Source organism: Cricetulus griseus, chromosome 5 (genome assembly GCF_003668045.3).
Source record: "Cricetulus griseus strain 17A/GY chromosome 5, alternate assembly CriGri-PICRH-1.0, whole genome shotgun sequence".
Classification (NCBI taxonomy): domain Eukaryota; kingdom Metazoa; phylum Chordata; class Mammalia; order Rodentia; family Cricetidae; genus Cricetulus; species Cricetulus griseus.
The window spans coordinates 128,069,517-128,087,857 of NC_048598.1; the positions used below are offsets into that span (position 1 = coordinate 128,069,517).

General features: G+C 43.3%; 1 protein-coding gene across 1 annotated transcript; it reads left to right on the top strand.

Annotated features, from left to right (window-relative positions):
- The first annotated feature begins 2,333 nt into the window (after nt 1–2,333).
- On the top strand, nt 2,334–5,074 carry Gphb5 (glycoprotein hormone subunit beta 5). Its single transcript, XM_035445029.1, has 2 exons — nt 2,334–2,537; nt 4,886–5,074. The coding sequence occupies exons 1-2, from the start codon at nt 2,334–2,336 to the stop codon at nt 5,072–5,074; spliced, it is 393 nt and encodes a 130-aa protein (XP_035300920.1).
- The last annotated feature ends 13,267 nt before the right edge of the window (nt 5,075–18,341 follow it).

Sequence of the window (18,341 nt, forward strand, 5' to 3'; positions counted from 1 at the left end):
AGTAGAGTGTCAGGATGGTAAAAGTTGACAGCCAATTACCATCCCTCTTTTCTGCCCCCTCTCCTTGGACTGCTTGTAGTTACCTTAATATGGCATCCCAGACAGCCACTTCTGTTGACCACACTTGTTTGGATGGTCTAGAGAAACCAGCTTGACACCCCCTGTCTTGATAAAGGCTGTAGAAGTGGTCAATTAAAAAGTGACAGAGCCTCCATTTCTTTCAATGTAAAAAGGAGAAAATGAGAACTCTTTACAGTATTGCTGAAGAACTGAGGACAATACACGCTACTCAGCAGGCTCACTGATCAGGAGATACATTGATGGATTTGCTGATTGTTGTTATGTGTTCAGGAAGAGTTATGTGTTCTTTGTTAAAGAACAAAGCTGTATTTGTTTTAAAAATGTTTCTGTGAAGAAAATGCTTTAATTTATTTTGTGTCACTGGCTATCTAATACGCATCTTAAACGTTTCTGGGTATGCCGTGATCTGCTGTGAAATGTAAACTCCTGAGGGCACAGATGTCTGCTTCATTTACATTTCAGAACACCCAGAAAAGGGCCAGGAACAAATAGTGTTCTAATCCATTTGTGCTACCATTGTAGAATGGAATATGAACCATGTCCCCTGCTCATAAGAAGGACTGTGCTGCTGTAATTCCGGAAATCCAAGACATTTTCACTAAAACATCACTACACATTTGTTTATTTTAATTTTAAAATCATAATGCTAGATCACTTTTTAAAATAAAAACCTGACCTCTGTTTCAAAAAAAATCTCCTGATACATGTTGAAAAAAGAAAAAGTCTTTAATTCCCATGTATGAAGTTAATCATTTCTAGTATCTCTGTATTTTGCCTGTGTGATTCATTTAAAGATTACTAGTTAAATGATCTTTAAGACTTTCAAATTTTCTTTCCCTCTGTCAGTAGTGATGCCATGTTGTTTCCAAGCAAGAATTATTGTCTTGCTGTTTTTCAACATTGTAAGTGCAAGGAAAGGGCTCGCCAGAAGTTGCTAGTGGCTTACTGTCTTAAAGGCAAGCCATGGTTACGAAGAAGGAAACTTTGATCCATCTTGTCCCATTGCACTTGTTCTTTCAGAACCAGGTGAACCACCTCTGCCTGTCTTCCTCAGGATTATGTCACCCACCAAGGCAACTTTCTGTTTCATTCAGTGATGTCAAGAAACAAAACACCACCCTTGAAGTGAATCAGTTTTGGAAAATAGAGACTGGCTTTATATTCCATGGCTTTGATGTACTTAGTTGTTCCTGTAAGAATCTGCCTCTCTTTTGCTGTGATTGACAAGACCTTCCCTATATATTTGAGTAATCAGGCAGCCTGATAACAGAAGGGAGAGACACTCACCCAGAGCAAACTTCTCCCACTCACTGAAACTTTTGAAAGAAGAGTTGACTCCACAAGATCAGGTAAGAACCTCTCCGTCTCTTCCTTCCTCCTCAGGGGAAGCCCACAGAGTCCATATGACACAGTTCACCACAGCGTCCATTAGACCTGTGAGAGCAGCTCTGGAAATGTAGCTCCCCCCAATGGCACTGATCTGGTGGGCATTCTAGAAATGTGATGTCCAGGTGTGTTCTGTTCAGTGGGTCAACCATGAAGGGCCCATTCTGTGCTACTAAAGCACCAGAAAGGACCCAGAACAAGAGAGGACAGACTCCATAGCAGACTGTGACTAGCTTTCCATCATTTGCTTCTAAACTGAGTCCCCCTAGGGCCTTTGCACAGCAGAAGCATAGAGCAGATGTTGCCTGTGATGAGTAGAACATGTTTTATGAGTGACTACCATGCCAAGTACCAGTTTTCATATCTTCTGCATGGTAGGCTGGGTTAGAAACAGCACACCAGGATATGCCATTAAAAATACTCACCTACCTCCCCTATTCTCTCCCCATCCATGACACTAAAAATACAAATGTGTGCAAAGCTTCTAACTTGACCCATACATACCCTGGACCTGGATGATAAAGAAGGTATGTGTACTCGTGTATTATTTTAGGTGCTACACTTTTTTGGTGTTACTCTTGTTTTTTACTGGGATAAATTCCTTTTACATACAAGTCAGCTCCAGGCGTTGGAGTTCACCAAGAAAAAGTGTGAGACTGTGTTTTGAGGGTAGGGTGTCTAGAGAAAGCTGCTGACTATTTACTGGACCTAGTTAGGGAGTGGAGCTGGACAAGTCCTTGGCTTATTTTTCCCCCTGTAATGCTAAGAGCAAGGTCTCTTTGAGAGGGACCAACACATTGTGTGCTGCACCACTGTGAGCAGTTGGGTATGTTCAACTTTGTTTCCTTTCCCTCTTTGGGAATAGAATGAAGCTGGCATACCTTGTCCTTGGTGCCATGACCCTCCTCCTTCTGGGTGGCTATGACTCCGTCCTCAGCACCTCTGGTAGGAACCTGCACACTTTTGTGGGCTGTGCTGTGAGGGAGTTCACTTTCCTGGCTAAGAAGCCAGGCTGCAGAGGACTTCGGATCACCACAGATGCCTGCTGGGGCCGTTGCAAGACCTGGGAGGTAAGGAGCTCAACAGGCTTGGATGGCAGTGTCCTCAGGGCCAGCTCCTTGAGTTCAAGTGTCCTGTTTTGTGAGGGGAAGCTGGCATGTCTGCCCTGTCCTCTGGACTATACAAACCCAATCACACTTATTTGGTTCTTCCAAATGATCTGAAAACCATGATGGTGCTCCTCTTCACAGCGCTGGAGAGGTTGGCCATGCCATTGCCACACTTCTGCGTGTTTAGGAGCCATCTCTCGGAGGTCAGGTGCTACTGTTTACCCACTGTGAAGATCACAGGGCAGGAGCCAAGGGGGAGTGACTGCAAAGTCAGAGAGAGTCAGTGCAAAGTCAGAAATAAATTATCGGTCCAAACCTGTGGCTGTATCTCCTTCCTGTATTTTCCCAGCTGTGAGTTACTCAAAAGAACTTGGAAGCTGTAGGCCTAGTGCCAGGCTCTGCCACAGCCCTTTCCTGTCACTTCAGTGACAGATCTACTCAGTCCATTTATACTCAGTTATGTCTGACCTTTCACTGAGAATGGGCATACAAATCTCAAAGCTGCCTGAACTGGGGAGTGAGTTCACGATGACAGGCTACACTGACCTCTTGCTAATAGTAGTGACTTCTCATGACCTGGGCTTCAAGATGCCAGGTTTAACAAAATCAAAGACAAACCAACTACTCCCCCAGCAAGCCAAACAAACAAAAAACCCCACCAACTCCCTTCCACCTCAAACCCCACAATCCAAAGAGAAGTCAAATTTAAAAATAATTAAGGAACTCAGATACCTTGAATTTCAGATCAATAACACTTTATTATTATTTTTTGTCATAAGTCTGCCCCAAATATTGCATGGGACAGATTTAGAAAATTAAAAAAATTGAAATATAAAGTTAACTGAGTAACTGATTTTCTTAGAATCCAGAATACTGAGAGTTAAAGGACACAGCATAGAGAGGTCCTTGTAAGGAAAGATCACGATTTCTGTAACATCAAGGCAAGGACTGCATCTTGAGCTGTATATATATATATATATATATATATATATATGCACCATCATCTATCATATATATGTATATATATATATATATATATATACATATATATATCTATCTGTATCTATATATGTATGTACCTGTGTATGGATGCATGCATTATCTATCTAATCAGACTGTTACTATATTCATTATTATATCCTTATAATTGCACTAGTAAGAGCCATTGATTACATGTATTGACCTTTAGCCAGGGCCTGCACATGGCACACATCACCTCATCTAGCTCCGTGACAGTGCTATAAGGCTGGTGTTTTGCTTCATATACAGGAAACCAGGGCTTGGAAGAGTTAAGAGCTTTCCCTAGGTCTCCAGCCATGGTAAAGCAGGCATGCACAGCAGGGATGCCTGTAGGCTTCAGGTTCACACTTCTGATCTCTGTACTTTCTCTAAAACTACCTGTAAATTCAAGGTTTAGAAAAGACGAAGGGAGGACACCTGCAAACCCTCTAGTCATCAGAACAGAGTGCTCAGGAGGCTGCCTGGCTCTGCTATCTGGTTGATTCGTAACAAGTAGTTATTGTGAACCTCCTGGGTACCAGGCTGCCTGGGCACTGGAGCACAGTGGCTGGCCTAACGGAGCTTGCTCTCTAGATGAGAACAAACAACACAACAACCCTGAAACCAAAAACTAACAGGAAGGGGGAAGGGAGTTGAGGTGGGTTGAAGTAATTGAAAATAGGATCAGGAAATGCTTCTCCTGATTAGTTGACATTTGAACCAAGTCCTTAGTTGCTGAAGGGGAAAGGTGCGTGCGTGCGTGCGTGCGTGTGTGTTCTGGACTGAGGGAACAGCAGATACAAAGATCCTCAGTTCCAGCTGATCTTAAGGAGGATGGAGATCTCTGTGACTGGAGACTGGAGAGCCGATGGACAATGTCAGGACTGTAGACCACATTGGCAGTAAAATACAGGTAGAAAATGCAAAGACTGGAGAAGAATCCTAATGTCTGATGTTTTAAGCCTGAGCGAGATGGGAAATTTACTGGGGCTTTGAGCAGAGGTGGGCCATGAATGACTTATATTTTAAAAGTCTCACTCGTATTGTAAATAGACTGTAGAGAGAAAATGGTGGCAGAGGGGAGACCAGTTATTGGTTGGATAAATATTTACCAAGTGTTTCCTGTGTTTCATGGACTTTCACGGAAGCTCAGGATATGGTAGTTAGCAAACCAGCTACCTGCTTCCAGGAGTTTATTCGTGGTGGGAGGAGTCAGAGCATAATTAAACAACTAGTGATGGATGGCATCAAGAACAGGAAGCAGGCTGCCACATTCTAATGGGTTTCCTGTTTTCCACCTGTGGGGACAGAAACCCATCCTGGAGCCTCCCTACATTGAAGCCCATCACCGAGTCTGTACCTACAACGAGACCAAACAGGTGACGGTCAAGCTGCCTAACTGTGCTCCCGGAGTCGACCCCTTCTACACCTACCCGATGGCTGTTCGGTGTGACTGCGGGACCTGTTCCACCGCCACCACTGAGTGTGAGACCATCTGAAGCCAGCATAGTCTTCAGAACACAGCTGGGGGCCCGAGCCTCACAGATCTGCCTATCCCGTCAATGTATCTGTTCTATCCCTTGCATTCAAGTATGGTTCAACTTGGGCCAGCCCGTTACCGGCCTGGTTCAGGCCTTCCTCTATCCAGTTCAGTCAGGAGGCCCAGTGCAGTACACTCACACTAAAAATATCAATCACTATTGACCCTTCCCCAGGATAATGTCTCTGGTTCATATGTCTGTAAGTTAGGTTTTCTTTGCTTGACTTTTGGAACATGATTTGTGTATTACAACCCTTCCCCAGTTTCGATTGGCATGGTGGCATTTATTTAAAGGAATTGGATATCATTAAGTGACAGAAAGCCTTTACATTCCCACATTCTGCCATTGAACTCCAACTGGATTTATGATTAAAGGGCAAAGTATGATCAAAACCAATGCATTTTCTTCCTTGCTCAAAAGGAAACCCAACTAGAAGTGTTCCTAAGAGAGAATGCTCCATTTCCCTTTCAACTGAGCAATCACCTAGATAAGAGGCAAAGATAGTCCTGGCTGGTACTGGTGCATTTGCCAATTAAAAAACAAAACGAAACTCAGAAAATGCAATTAGAAACTACCATTTAGGTTTAAAAGCACCAGACACTAAATTCACGGCTTGAGTGTTCTCCTACAGCCACAGTGAAGTGACCAGTGGCAAATGCCCCTGCCTACTTAGTAGATATTCAATCTAAACAGCAATGTATTAGCCTCAGAATCCTGAGTGTTTGTGGAGGTGAGACTGTCTGCTGGTTCAGAGGAGAGAGGCTGTGAACGGCTGGCTTGTACTTTTTCTAAAATCTTACAGCAGCTGATTCTGGGAACTTCTTTTTAAACTCGAATTTATGCAAATGTTTTTAGTTTTGGCATTTGGTGGTTTTAGTTAACTTGGTTCTTTTTTAGAGTATGTCAGGAGCATCTACACTGATGTTAATAAAGTTGCTTACTGTCATCTGAATTCATGTAAACTTTTAGAAAAGTCTTAGTTTTTATTTTGCTTGGTATAGCAATAAAGGCACTTGGAACTTTGAGGTTCTTTTCATTGAAGCATCCATTTGGGGTTTCATGTTTAGTAAGGGACACAGATGACTTGTGGTGGCATGAGTCCCAGGGGTCCTGTCATCTGTAGCCCCTGTTGGGTCCAAGCTGGGAGTCCTGAGTGCACTCTTGAAGGAGGAATTGCTGGATTCATGAAAAATCTACAAAGCAAAGGTTGAGACTGGTGATCAAGTCCTTCGATACTGGGGTGAATGTCTAGGAACAAAGGATTTGAGCAAAAGCCACCCCAGCTTATAGCAGCAAATGTGTTGGTAGGAGAGGAAGTCATTGCACAGAAAGCCTTTGAGTGGCTGTGGTCTCTCCTGGGAATGGGTGCTGCTTATAATGGTTTAGGGGTTTCCTTCCATTTCAAGAAGACTTCCTCCGGGTTTTCTGGGGGCAATCTTCTGACCAGAGTTTCAGGAAAGATGGGCACAGCATTAGTAACAACTCTGGCAGGAAATAATTTGATCAGAATTAAAGAAACCAACAAGGATGGGTGACACACTTGTGCTTTGGAAGTCGTGAGCAACCTTAGGGTACTGTGATGGAAAGGACGTGATTATTAAATACAGAGGCAAACACAGGAGAGGAACCAGTGTCCAGCTGGAGCTGTGGTCATTAATAGGATGCCGAAGCTGTTTGCCAAACTGAGGCATAGGAGGGGCAGGGGTATCTCAACCTACTTGCTTTCCATACCCTCGAATCAAATGGGAATCATATTGGAGGGCAGAGACTGAGGGACCCATTGATTTAGTCCTTCATAAATTCTGGTCTTCTAGGAGGCAGATTGAATGGGGGATAAAGAATGGATCTAAGGGTAATGGGAAAGGCCACATGACTTTTGTCTTAGTTTTTTTTTTTTTTTTCCCTGTGAAGAGACACTATGACCATGGCAACACTTATAAAGAAAACATTTAATTGTGGTGGTTTGCTTACAGTTTCAGTGGTTCAGTCCACTATCATTATGGCAGGGGGCATGGTGGTGTGCAGGCAGATGTGGTGCTGGCTATATCTTGGCTTGCAGGCAACAGGAAGTCGACTGAGACACTCAGTAGTGTCCTGACAGAGGAAACCTCAAAGCCAGTCCCCTGCAGTGACATATTTCTTCCAACAAGGCCATACCCACTCCAACAAAGCCACACTTCTTAATAGTGCCTCTCCCTATGAGTTTATGGGAGCCAATTACATTCAAACTACAACTATGTTGGGATTTTCAACTAAAAAGTTCAGCAGGCGGTACTGGTAATTGTAGGGACAATATGTAGGCTGTAGTATCACGATGGCTCACATTTCTCTGATGGGAACTGCTGTGGGATGCACTCAGAAAGGTTTGTGCCCACTAATACCTTACCTATAATATTTGAGAGACAATGGTAGTTACAAGCACTCTGGCATTAGTTGATTGATTACTAAGGATAGATAATCAAAGGCCTTTGGGCATGGTGTGGAAGCTGCATTTGAAGAGGCAGAGGTGAAAACCAGACCCATGATCTAACTGTGAGAGCAGTCCAATCATTTCGAAGGCTGACTCTGCTACTACCATGGCTCTGTTCTTACTCATGGTCCTAATGGGAAGGGGAGAGACACAGAGGTCTAGAGTGGCAACAAGCAGGTGGATACACTTGGTGGCCCACTGGCTCCTCCTTGCTAGAGGAGAGCAGACTCCCCTATCTGGAAAGGCACAGGGAGGACCTAAGGTAGGTGTTGTCTTATTGTAACTGTCTTCTCAATGAGTGTTCTCCACAATTCCTGTAGTTTAATACTCCTGCCTCTGCCTCCTAAGTGTTGGGGTTTAGGTATGTGCCATCACACCCATTTTTCTTTTGGTAGTGCTGGAGGGTCTTGTGCCAACTAAGCAAGTACTTTGCCAAATGAGCTGCAATCCAGTCCCTACAAACCCACATATTCCAGATGCTAATTATAGGAAAGACTTGCTTGCTTTCAAGCAAGGAGGAGTGCAGGTTTCTCCTGAAGGAGCTACTGATAATGCAAACCAGAGGAATGGGTAGAAGGTTCTTGGCAGTGGGTGTGGAGTGGGAAGAGAATGATGAGGATACAGCCACAGGGAAGAGTATCCAGGATGTGCAAGTGTAAGAACAGTAAGAGTTTGTCCCAGTGTGCTGTTGGGATGGCCCCTTATCCACCTGCTTATGCTTGGGGGAAATTGTGGCTTCTTTCAATAAAGATGAGAGACTTTAACCATGCTGACAGAGCACTGAGCAATCAAGGATAAGCATAGGATGGGGTTATTCCATAGGATCAGAGGACCCACCAGCTGTCTGTGTTCACCTGAGAGGTTCAGAAGACACCCTTTTTATCCAAGAAACAAGGGCTGCCTCAGTGAACGACATGCCTACCACAGAAGAGTTCCATCCTGACTGTCCTCTGCAGGCCAGGGGATGCTGCCATGGAACCAGGCTTCTAGGTGTTAGCATAGGGGACAGGGCTTTGCAGAGACCAGATGGTGACATAAAGCTATAAGAGGCAAGGAGGACATTACTGCCATGGCAGACAACAGAGCTACAACAGTTTCTAGAGGCCTATGACCTGCAGGGTGTGTGCTACTGCCTAGTAGGCAGTAGAGTTGCTAGTCCATGGGATTAAAAATTGCAATAAATATATATCATGATCAGGAAATTTACTAAGGAAAAAGGGGAAAACATCTGTCAGGATTTATAACAGTGAGAAACCCAAATCTTTTTTTTTTTTTAACTTTTCCTTTTTGCCCTCTCTCCATTGTACAGCTTTCTTTTCCATAAATATTATTAACTTTAATTTTGTGCAAAGCACTATTTTGGAAATAAAAATGCAAACATTGTTTTATAGAACTCCCACATTTATGAATTTTAGGTGTGTGTGTGTGTGTGTGTGTGTGTGTGTGTGTGTATGCATGTGCACACACATACCTACATGCACGTGGAGGCCAGAGGTCAGCCTCTGACATCATTTTTCAGTAGCTATCTACCTTGCTTTGTGAGAGATCTCTCTCTGAACCGTTGGGCTAGGCTGGCTGGCCAGTGGGAACCAGGGATTCTCTTGTCTCTTGTCTCTCCAGAACTGGGAATACAAACATGTGCTGCCAAGCCTAGTTTGTTTGTTGGTGTTTGTGGGTTCTGGGGGTTGAACTCAGGTCTTCATGCTGGCAAAGCAAACACATGACTGAATCATCTCCCTAGGCTTACTTCTTTAGTCTGTGTCAACCACACTACTAGGTATTGTTAGTATCATTTTACCATTGCTGTCTTATGGGTGACAAAGCCAAAATGCCAACACAGGCCCACTCACTTGTCCATGCTAAGACAGCTAATAAGCCACATGTGCCTGGCATGGTGGTTTGAATAAGTATGGCCCCCATAGTTCAATGTGTTTGAATGCTTGATCATAGGGAGTGGCACTATTAGGAGGTGTGGTCTTACTGGAGTAGGTGTGGCCTTGTTGGAGGAAGTGTGTCACTGTGGGCATGGGCTTTGAGGCCTCCTATGCTCAAGCTATGCTCAGTGTGATACACAGTCTCCTTCTGCTGCCTGCAGATCAAAATGTAGAACTCTCAGCTCCTTCTCCAGCACCATGCCTGCCTGTGTGCTGCCATGCTACTCGCCGTAATGATAATGGACTAAACCCCTGAAACTGTAAGCCTCCCCAGTTAAATGTTTTCCTTTATAAGACTTGCCATGGTCATGATGTCGCTTCACAGCAATAGAAACCCTAACTAAGACATCTGGATTCTCTGACTCAGATCAGCCATGTTCTACTGAGGCATGATGCCTTTGGGAAAGTTTCTTCCCAGTTATTCCTGGTTGGTGCAGTCTGAGTTGATGGATGTCAGACTGCTCATTAGCATTTTCTGCCTTTCCTGGAGTCTGGGTCACCCTGTGGAGTTTGGAGTGTTCGCCTGGCTTCCTGAGTCACCTCAGGAAAGGGATGGTTTCTGTAGCACAGACCATATCTTACAAGAGAAGTGTCTGAGGGAGGAAAGAAGCCATGCCACAGCAGAAGATTAGAAGAAACTAGAGGTGAGGGTTATGGCTTTGCATTGGTTTCCTAGGTGATGTTAAAATGGATGCTGGGGATGGTGGTCCAGGGCCTCCCAGACCAGCTCTCGACAAATGGCTGCTCAGCAATTCCCTCAGAAATACGTTTATTTTGTAGTTAATGAAAGGCAAAGAGTAGGAGGAGTTCTTTTCTATAGAGTAGTTTTGATTGGGGAACGTAAATCCTCTTCTTTCCCTTTCAGGATCTCTCTCTGTGAGATAGACTCTCAAGTAACCCAGGATGACCTCCCTCTGTAGTGAATGATGATCTTGAACTCCTGACCCTCTTGTCTCTACTTCTGAGAACCTGGATTACAGGCATCATGCTGGGATCATATGAAGATGTAAACCTTCACTGCCCACTTCACTTCTGGCTTCGTTACACTTACTGGTTGAAGCAGTACTTCATGTTCCCCTCTTCCACAAGACACTAGGAAAGTACTAAGTTCTTCCTGGTCCAATTAGTTCACCAGATTGATTATGTTTTCAACTAATAAAATCATTTTATAGACAATTGTTCATAAATTTTTGTTTGTTTGTTTTGATTTTTCCAGACAGGGTTTCTGTGTGTAGCTTTGTAGACCAAGCTGGCCTTGCACTCACATAGATCCTCCTGCCTCTACCTTCTGAGTGCTGGAATTAAAGGTGTGTGCCACCACCACCCGGCATATTTCATAAAGTTTTTCATGAGGCTTGCTTGTCTTATTTATTCAAGACATATTTATTTCAAAATTATGTGCCCCTAGTGCAAGGAATGGCGGCATATACCCATCATCTCAGGACTCAGCAGACTGCGGCAAGAGGATCAAAAATTTGAAGCTGGCTTGGGCTATGTGGTGAGACCCTATTTTAAAAAACCAAAATAAGCAGAGAAAACAAGATACCATGCTCCAATCTTTCTTGGTTTTCTACTTCAGAATTTTAAGTAAACTACTAAAAACCACTTTAAAATCTATTCTTTAACAATTTCTCCAACTTTTACTTTTTTTTAAATCACATTACATTTATTTATTTACACGTGTGTGTGTGTGTGTGTGTGTGTGTGTGTGTGTGTGTGTGTGTGTGTGTGTGTTCCAGTACCAGTGCCTTGGAGTGTGTATGGTCAGAGGACAACCCAAGGGTGTTGGTCCTCTCCTACTTTGTGGGTCTCAGGGATTGAACTTGGGCCATCAGGTTTTGTGGCAAGCATCCCTACCTGCTCAACCACCTCCCTGACCCTGCTGAGATTTTTCTCCTAATGGAACATCTATTGGAGCACAGGTCTGCTTCTATTTACATGATGGCTCTTCAGGAATTTCTGCTACCATCATCTACCTTTGGTTTTATGGATGGAATAAACCGGAATGGTGTGTTGGGCAGTCGGGAGGGCTCCATGTCTGGTTGCTGTGATCCTGAAGTGATTCTACAGGTGGTGCAAAAGCTCCTTGGGCAGGTGACATCTAACAGAGTTAGGGAGAGAACGAGAGCAGGTGCACAGCACTGTAATTGGCAATGTAAGGCAGACACTTCCCTATCTGGAAGGATTTCGAGGGGTTAGTGTAGCCATCTTCCTAAGCCTTTACATGAGAGGTAAAGCAAGCCTCCTCTGAACTTGTTGGCTTTGTACTTGACCCCAGGTTCCTTCAGCATGGAGGAGAAGTGGACACAAAGTCCCACCCCACACCAAGAAGATATTAGCAATTGATAGCTGCCGGGAGAGGGAAAATTAGTTTTCTTCCAAGGAGTGACACTGGGTTTATCAATCACACTCCAGGACAGGGAGCACAGTCCTCATGCTCAGGAGTAACAGGTCAACACTAATGTACTTATTTATTTATTTATTTAGAGAAAGAACATGGAGTTGGATGGGGAGAGAGGTGGAAAAGCATATACTGTATGGAATAAATAAATTATTATTTATTCCATACATATATATTATTATTTATAAATAAAGTCATTATTTAAAAAAGAAAAGCATGCAAGACCTTCTCCAGAAATCCCCAAACCAGTCAGATAAATGACAGACGATCCCTAAAGACAACAAAACTATCTTGATTAAACAGGAATATTGATATTGCAGAGCTGACTGTGAACATTGCCTTTTAGTGATGTTGAAGATAGGGTTACACTCAGGGAAGAAAAACTCACAAATGCACATTACAACCATTTGAGAGAACCGTAGTCTCTGAAAACAAACTGTGCATGCAGAATAAAGTATATTGGCAGCTGAGCAGTGGTGGCACAAGCCTTTAATCCCAGCACTTGGGAGGCAGAGGCAGGCAAATCTCTGTGAGTTCAAGGCCAGCCTGATCTACAAAGCAAGTTCCAGGACAGCCAGGACTGTTACATAGAGAAGCCCTGTAAAACAAACAAAAAAATATATATTGACATGCTCCAAAGTAATTATCTTTAGGAAATCCACTTGTAGAAGCAAGCACTTGAAGTAGGGTTTGGCTCTGTTCATAGACGTATTCTTCCCACCAGAAGTGTGTGCCCTTTGGCTTTGCTGTCCACTGTGTGAGAGACGAGCCATCAAGTTAGGTGACCCAAGCTTCAAGGCTGTTCCATTTCCTTTTGGAATATGCTTATCATAATTAAAATCTGTGGTGGTGGTTTGGAGGTGGTGGCATTAAAACATCTGGTATTTAAAAACACTTTGGAAATGTTTCAGGGAGATTTTTGCTCAGTCTTTTGGGGCCTGCTTCTTCAAGCTCAAGAAACTATCATGAGGCTTTTCCCTGTGGACACATTAACTGCTCTAAATGAGAGCAAGTCCAACAGAAGCGGCCAGCATTACAAGACCAATGCCAATTCCAGAGCAGAGCCAAAGGACTAATGTTCCGTGAATGCGCCCAGTCAGTTTTGAGGGTGTAAGCTTCTAACATGGGGAGAAGTAAGTAGGCTTAGACCAGGGGTTTCTCTTCTTCAGCGTTTGGTTATTTCCTAAGAGCCATATCTATTTAAATGAAGACAGGCTTGAAGAAAGCCTGGTCTGGGATTTTATTTTACTGCCCCAGAAAAGAGATGAGAACTCACCAAACAAGGGACCATGGAGATGACTTAGTTGGTAAAGTGCCTACTGTGCAGGAAGAGGGACCCATGTAAAAAGTCAGGGAATTGTGCACCTGTAACCGCAGTGCTGGGAAGCACACACAGTCTATAAGCATCTATGTGGGGCATTTGCTTGAGAAGTGATTGATATGGGAAGGCCTAGCTCACTGTGTTGGTGCCACTTCTGGGCAGGTAGTTCTGAGGATGTATAAGAAAGCAGACTGAACAAGCCATGGAGAACAAGCCAGTAAGCAGCACCCTCCATGGCCTCTGCGCCAGGTTTCTGCTTGTGCCCCTGCTCTGGCTTCCCTTGATGACAGGCTGGAACCTGTAAGTCATATAAGTCCTTTCCTCCCATCAACTGCTTTTGGTCAGTGTTTTATCAAAGCAACAGAGAAGCAAAGTAGGACACTTATAAATACCAGAATGACTTCCCAAAGAGAATATTTTAGATTTAGCAGATCTTCCAAGCCAGATGCTGCTTTTCTGCTTGCTTCCAAATATGCTGTTCTTTTACTGCAGCTGGGTGGCATACGATGAAAAGAGAAGACACTGACAACCGGTAAATGAGCGATTTAAATACTGACCTGAGGAATACCTACACGACAGCATCTGAGAGACCATCTACACTATGACTTCTTCATCATTCAGCTCTATGCTCGGATAGAAAGACTGATAACGAATCTGGATGCCTCACAGACTGTGTGTCCTCATTTTTAATGTGCATCTGAGTCACTTAGAGCCTTGTTAACATGAAAGTTCTGGTCAGTTGCTCTCAATGGGGCCCCAAGAAACTCCAGTCCTGACTAGCTACCAAGTGATGCTGATGCTGCCAATCCTTGGATCACATTTTGAGTAGTAAGGAACAGGACAATTTCCCATTGTAGAAAGACACCTTCAGAAGGCAATTTGCATGAGCGGCTGACAGAAATCCCTGATGACTCCACAAATGAGAGCACAAAGAAAAAAAAAGACCATTTAATGACATGTCAAAAATGTGATACAGATAAACAGTGAGGTTAGAGTACATGAAATAATATTCCACTTATTATGAAACAGGTACAGAGAACAGCCATTAATTACACAGGAGACCATAGGAACAGCAGCCTCTGAGCGAGTTGACTGGGAGTCCCTTTACTCTGCACACCTTACTTGAGAGAAGCAGCTATTGCAGTTTCTTCCCATGCGTATTATATATGCTTTCTCTTTACTCAGAGCAAAGGCAATTCTACTGACTGACGAGAGTGCAGAATTCATTAACATCCTGGCCTGGGCTCCTCAAGCAGAAAATAATCTGATTCCTTAATGAATGCATCAAAGATGACGGGGAAAGGTGATTTTAGATGCATTTCTATTAACTTCCGAGGATGTACTCATTGTTCTACCTAGAAAGTGTTTCTCTTTTCCCTCAAGAGGTCTAACAAACTCCAAACACTGCCTTTTGGAGGCCACTGAGGGGCCAGATCTGCTGGTTCAGGTGCCCTTTCTTCACAGTGCAGCAGAAGTCACATGGTCTGTGACACAAACTGGGCTTTCATTCAGCAAAGATACCACACGTGTTGAAACTTCGGGTTCATTGCTAAAGACCTCACACTGCTCTGGCTTTAGTGCTATGAAGGCTCTGGGCCATACTTCTAACACACATGCACCAAAGCAACCCTTGTCTCCAACATTATAGTGTAGCATTATAATTAGGAGCAAAACACAGGTGGTAACCAAGATTCAGCATGCCCTGTTTATTCTAATTTCTTGGAATGGGGCCTCGAGGCCAAGGGCTGCTGTTGAACTTACATCCCACCCTTTCAAACAGGAGCCAGACCCTGGCTCACTCCTCCCTGAGCCCCTGAGAGACAGGCTAAGACCCTGGTGACTGAGCAGAGAGCTCAGTGTTCTGGTTACTTTTCTGTTTATTATTGACCATGGAAGCACCATGAATTCTATTGTTTTATCTTCTATTACTGCACCTATAGCATCTGTGCATATTAATATAATCTTTGTGTTTATTGTTGTCTTTGTGAATGTGAAACAATATCATCTGTATACCCCAGCACAAGTATTCCAGAGTTAGCCTTACCAGGGGTCAGCTCACAAGACTTTCAAGGTTATTTATTTATGTCCATTTCTTGGTGAGTTTCCCTTGACTTTCTGCTATGCAGAAGCAGAGGAAGTAGGTTTCTATACTACCATGCTGTTAGAGCTGCAAAGAGCACCCATAGACCCCCACTTGGGGAAGAATTCTTAGTATCACCACAGGCTTTGCCATGGATGCCCATGACATGCTCTTGACACTCCTAGTCCTCTGTCTTCCCTTGGCCTCCCAACGCTAGGCACAAGTAAACTCTCCCAAAGGCGAGCAAGCCTGTGGTTTGCCCTATGTTTAGTTGTAACTTCCTCTCTGTTCTCCAACTCTTTCATTTCTCAAAAGGATTACCTTCCTTTGTAAGAAACTCAGTTTTCCTGACCTCTTTTCCTTTCTGTTTCTATTATTCCAGAAAAGATACTGTTTCTGTAACACAAATACCTGGGAAGCCTTCTCAATGAAGTTGGAGACTACCAAGAGGGTAGCCAGTCATCTGTAGCTCTGGCATCTGAACGAGGATGAATTTCAAAACAACATAGAACTTGTTAGATAATAATGTCAAGCACAACATCAAATGTGTGTTCAAAGCAAAAACTCAACTTCAAGTTTTCATCGCACCGGTCTCAGGAATGTTTGCTCAGTGAATGTTACGTGGCTTCTGTGAATTCTTTTTGAGTGTTACTGTATAGCCCAGGCTGGACTTGAATTCCTCCTGCTTTAGCTTTCTGAGTTCTGGAATTATTTGTGTGCACCATAATTCCTAGCTCTCTTATATGGCATTTTAAGAAGTTTGCCTCAATTCAGAGATTTCTCCTGTAAGATGCTGAATTTCCTGAGGTTGTTCAACTTACACCTCAAATAATGATATTTTTGTTGAATAGACATTCTGGATTTAGTATTTATTTATATGTTTATTTATTTTGAGACAGGGTCTCCCCATGTAGCTTGGCTGGATGGGAACTTGCCCTGTAGACCAGTTTGGCCTTTAACTGAAATCCTTGTGCCTCTATGTCCTAAGTGCAGGGATCACAGACATGACTACCATGCCTGGCTTAGGTTTCTTTTTATTTCCTCCAAAAACTGTAGATATAGTTGTGATTGTTTTCCTCTATTTCCTTGTTGGTGGTGCAATGAGAACTATGGATGGCTACATTCATTTGACAGTGCATCTACAAACCAGAAATCTGCCCAATAATTCTTTATATATTGTAACCATACATATTATCCTCAAATTCACAGGACCAAAACCCACTTCCCATCGCAAGTACAGAGCATAGGTTTTGACTTTGCTCCTTTGTAATTCCTAGTTTATGTTGTGGTAGGTAGTTAGTGATTTCTACAGCTGTTCTTAGAACATAAAATTTCTTGGAAGAAATCAGCCCAGATTTCTTACTACAGACAGGGCTTTGACTTGTGCCTTAGTTTAAACTGTCTGTCAACTCTATTTAACAATCAACCATCGAAGTGAAAAAAAAAATCTGTCAAACTAGAAAATTACATGGCAGTTTGCTCTGGATTGCAGGCATGTTGGTGAGAAGATCAAATTCTCATCACTTTACCATACCTTACTAGTGTGGTGGATTACTACTTTGTCTATAGAAGCTTAACTACATGAAATTAAGCATTTAAAATATGGCTGAAAGCTGAAAAAGAAACAAAGGTGACTCTACTGATCTGCAAGCAGAACTTCAACTTGATACAGGTGATGACAAGCAAACTATAGTGTGGGGCTGCCGGGTGCTGGGTGGGAAGCAGATGCTAGGATTTGCCTCAGCTCTGCACAGCACAACACTCTCAGTTGGCCCTGGCCACGAGTCTCATCTGCACATTGAAGGAATGTGTTACAGGTTCTGAGGCTTTTTCTATCCTCACATGGATATCAGTTACCATGTGTTGACTTTTAGCAAATCTTTCTTTTGATTTCTATGACTCTGTTTTGTTTTGAATTCTCAGAACAGTTGTTACTCAATCTCCAGGCAGCAGACCTTTTTTTTTTTTTTTTTTTGTGTGTGTGAAACAAATTAGGTCCTGCTATAGAAATCTCATTGCTCCATTATGGAGGTGATGGCTTGGGGAGCAATTCTCCTGCTGACTGCACATATTTGGGAATTCTCCCTCGTGGAGGCAACATATTGCTTTCAGTTTTTCCTCCACAACAAGAAGTGAGGAACAGACCCTTAGCAAGATGTAACTATGCCATACTGTAACAAAATTGGCTCACAGCACTAATGACATTACAAGACCATATACTCATCACTGACTGAAGATAAATGGTAGCCTCCACAGCATTGTGACAATGCATATTTGATTTCTGTGTATGAAGGCAGACAGTCCTATTTCTCTAGATGCCAAGCTTTGGCCACTGGTTGTGGTGGCGCACGCCGGTAGGATTTGCTGAAAGAGACAGAGATCAAGGAATGGAAAGTTACCCAGCACCTGTGCGCATTAACTTTACATTCGGTGCCTGCCGGATGCAGGCGCCATCTTGTAATGGAGAATGCAGGGACGGCTCCCTACACTTACAGAACTCTTGTTTCCTTTTAGGTGGTGAGTGTGTGTGTGTGTGTGTGTGTGTGTGTGTGTGTGTGTGTGTGTGTGCACATGTATGTATGTTATGCATGTATGTGTGGTAAAAAATTCTTTGCCAGCTGGGCGTTGGTGGTACACGCCTTTAATCCCAGCACTCGGGAGGCAGAGGCAGTCAGATCTCTGTTAGTTCTAAGCCAGCTTGGTCTCCAGAGCAAGTGCCAGGATAGGTTCCAAAGCTACACAGAGAAACCCTGTTTAGAAAAACCAAAAAAAAAAAAAAAAAAAAAAAAGAGAGTTCTTTGCCATCATATGGGAGAGAAGAACAGTACTAACATGTAGAGGAGGTGAAAATACATTTTAGAAATTCTAAACAAAAAACAATCAAAACCCCCAAAGACTGAAGGGGTGTCATGGAAGAGCTCAAGAAGAACAATATCATAAATTCTTTTCTGTGGTTCCTCTATGAGCAGAAAAGGTTAGAAAGATTGGGATGCTTTTCCAAACAAATGGAGCTTCAATC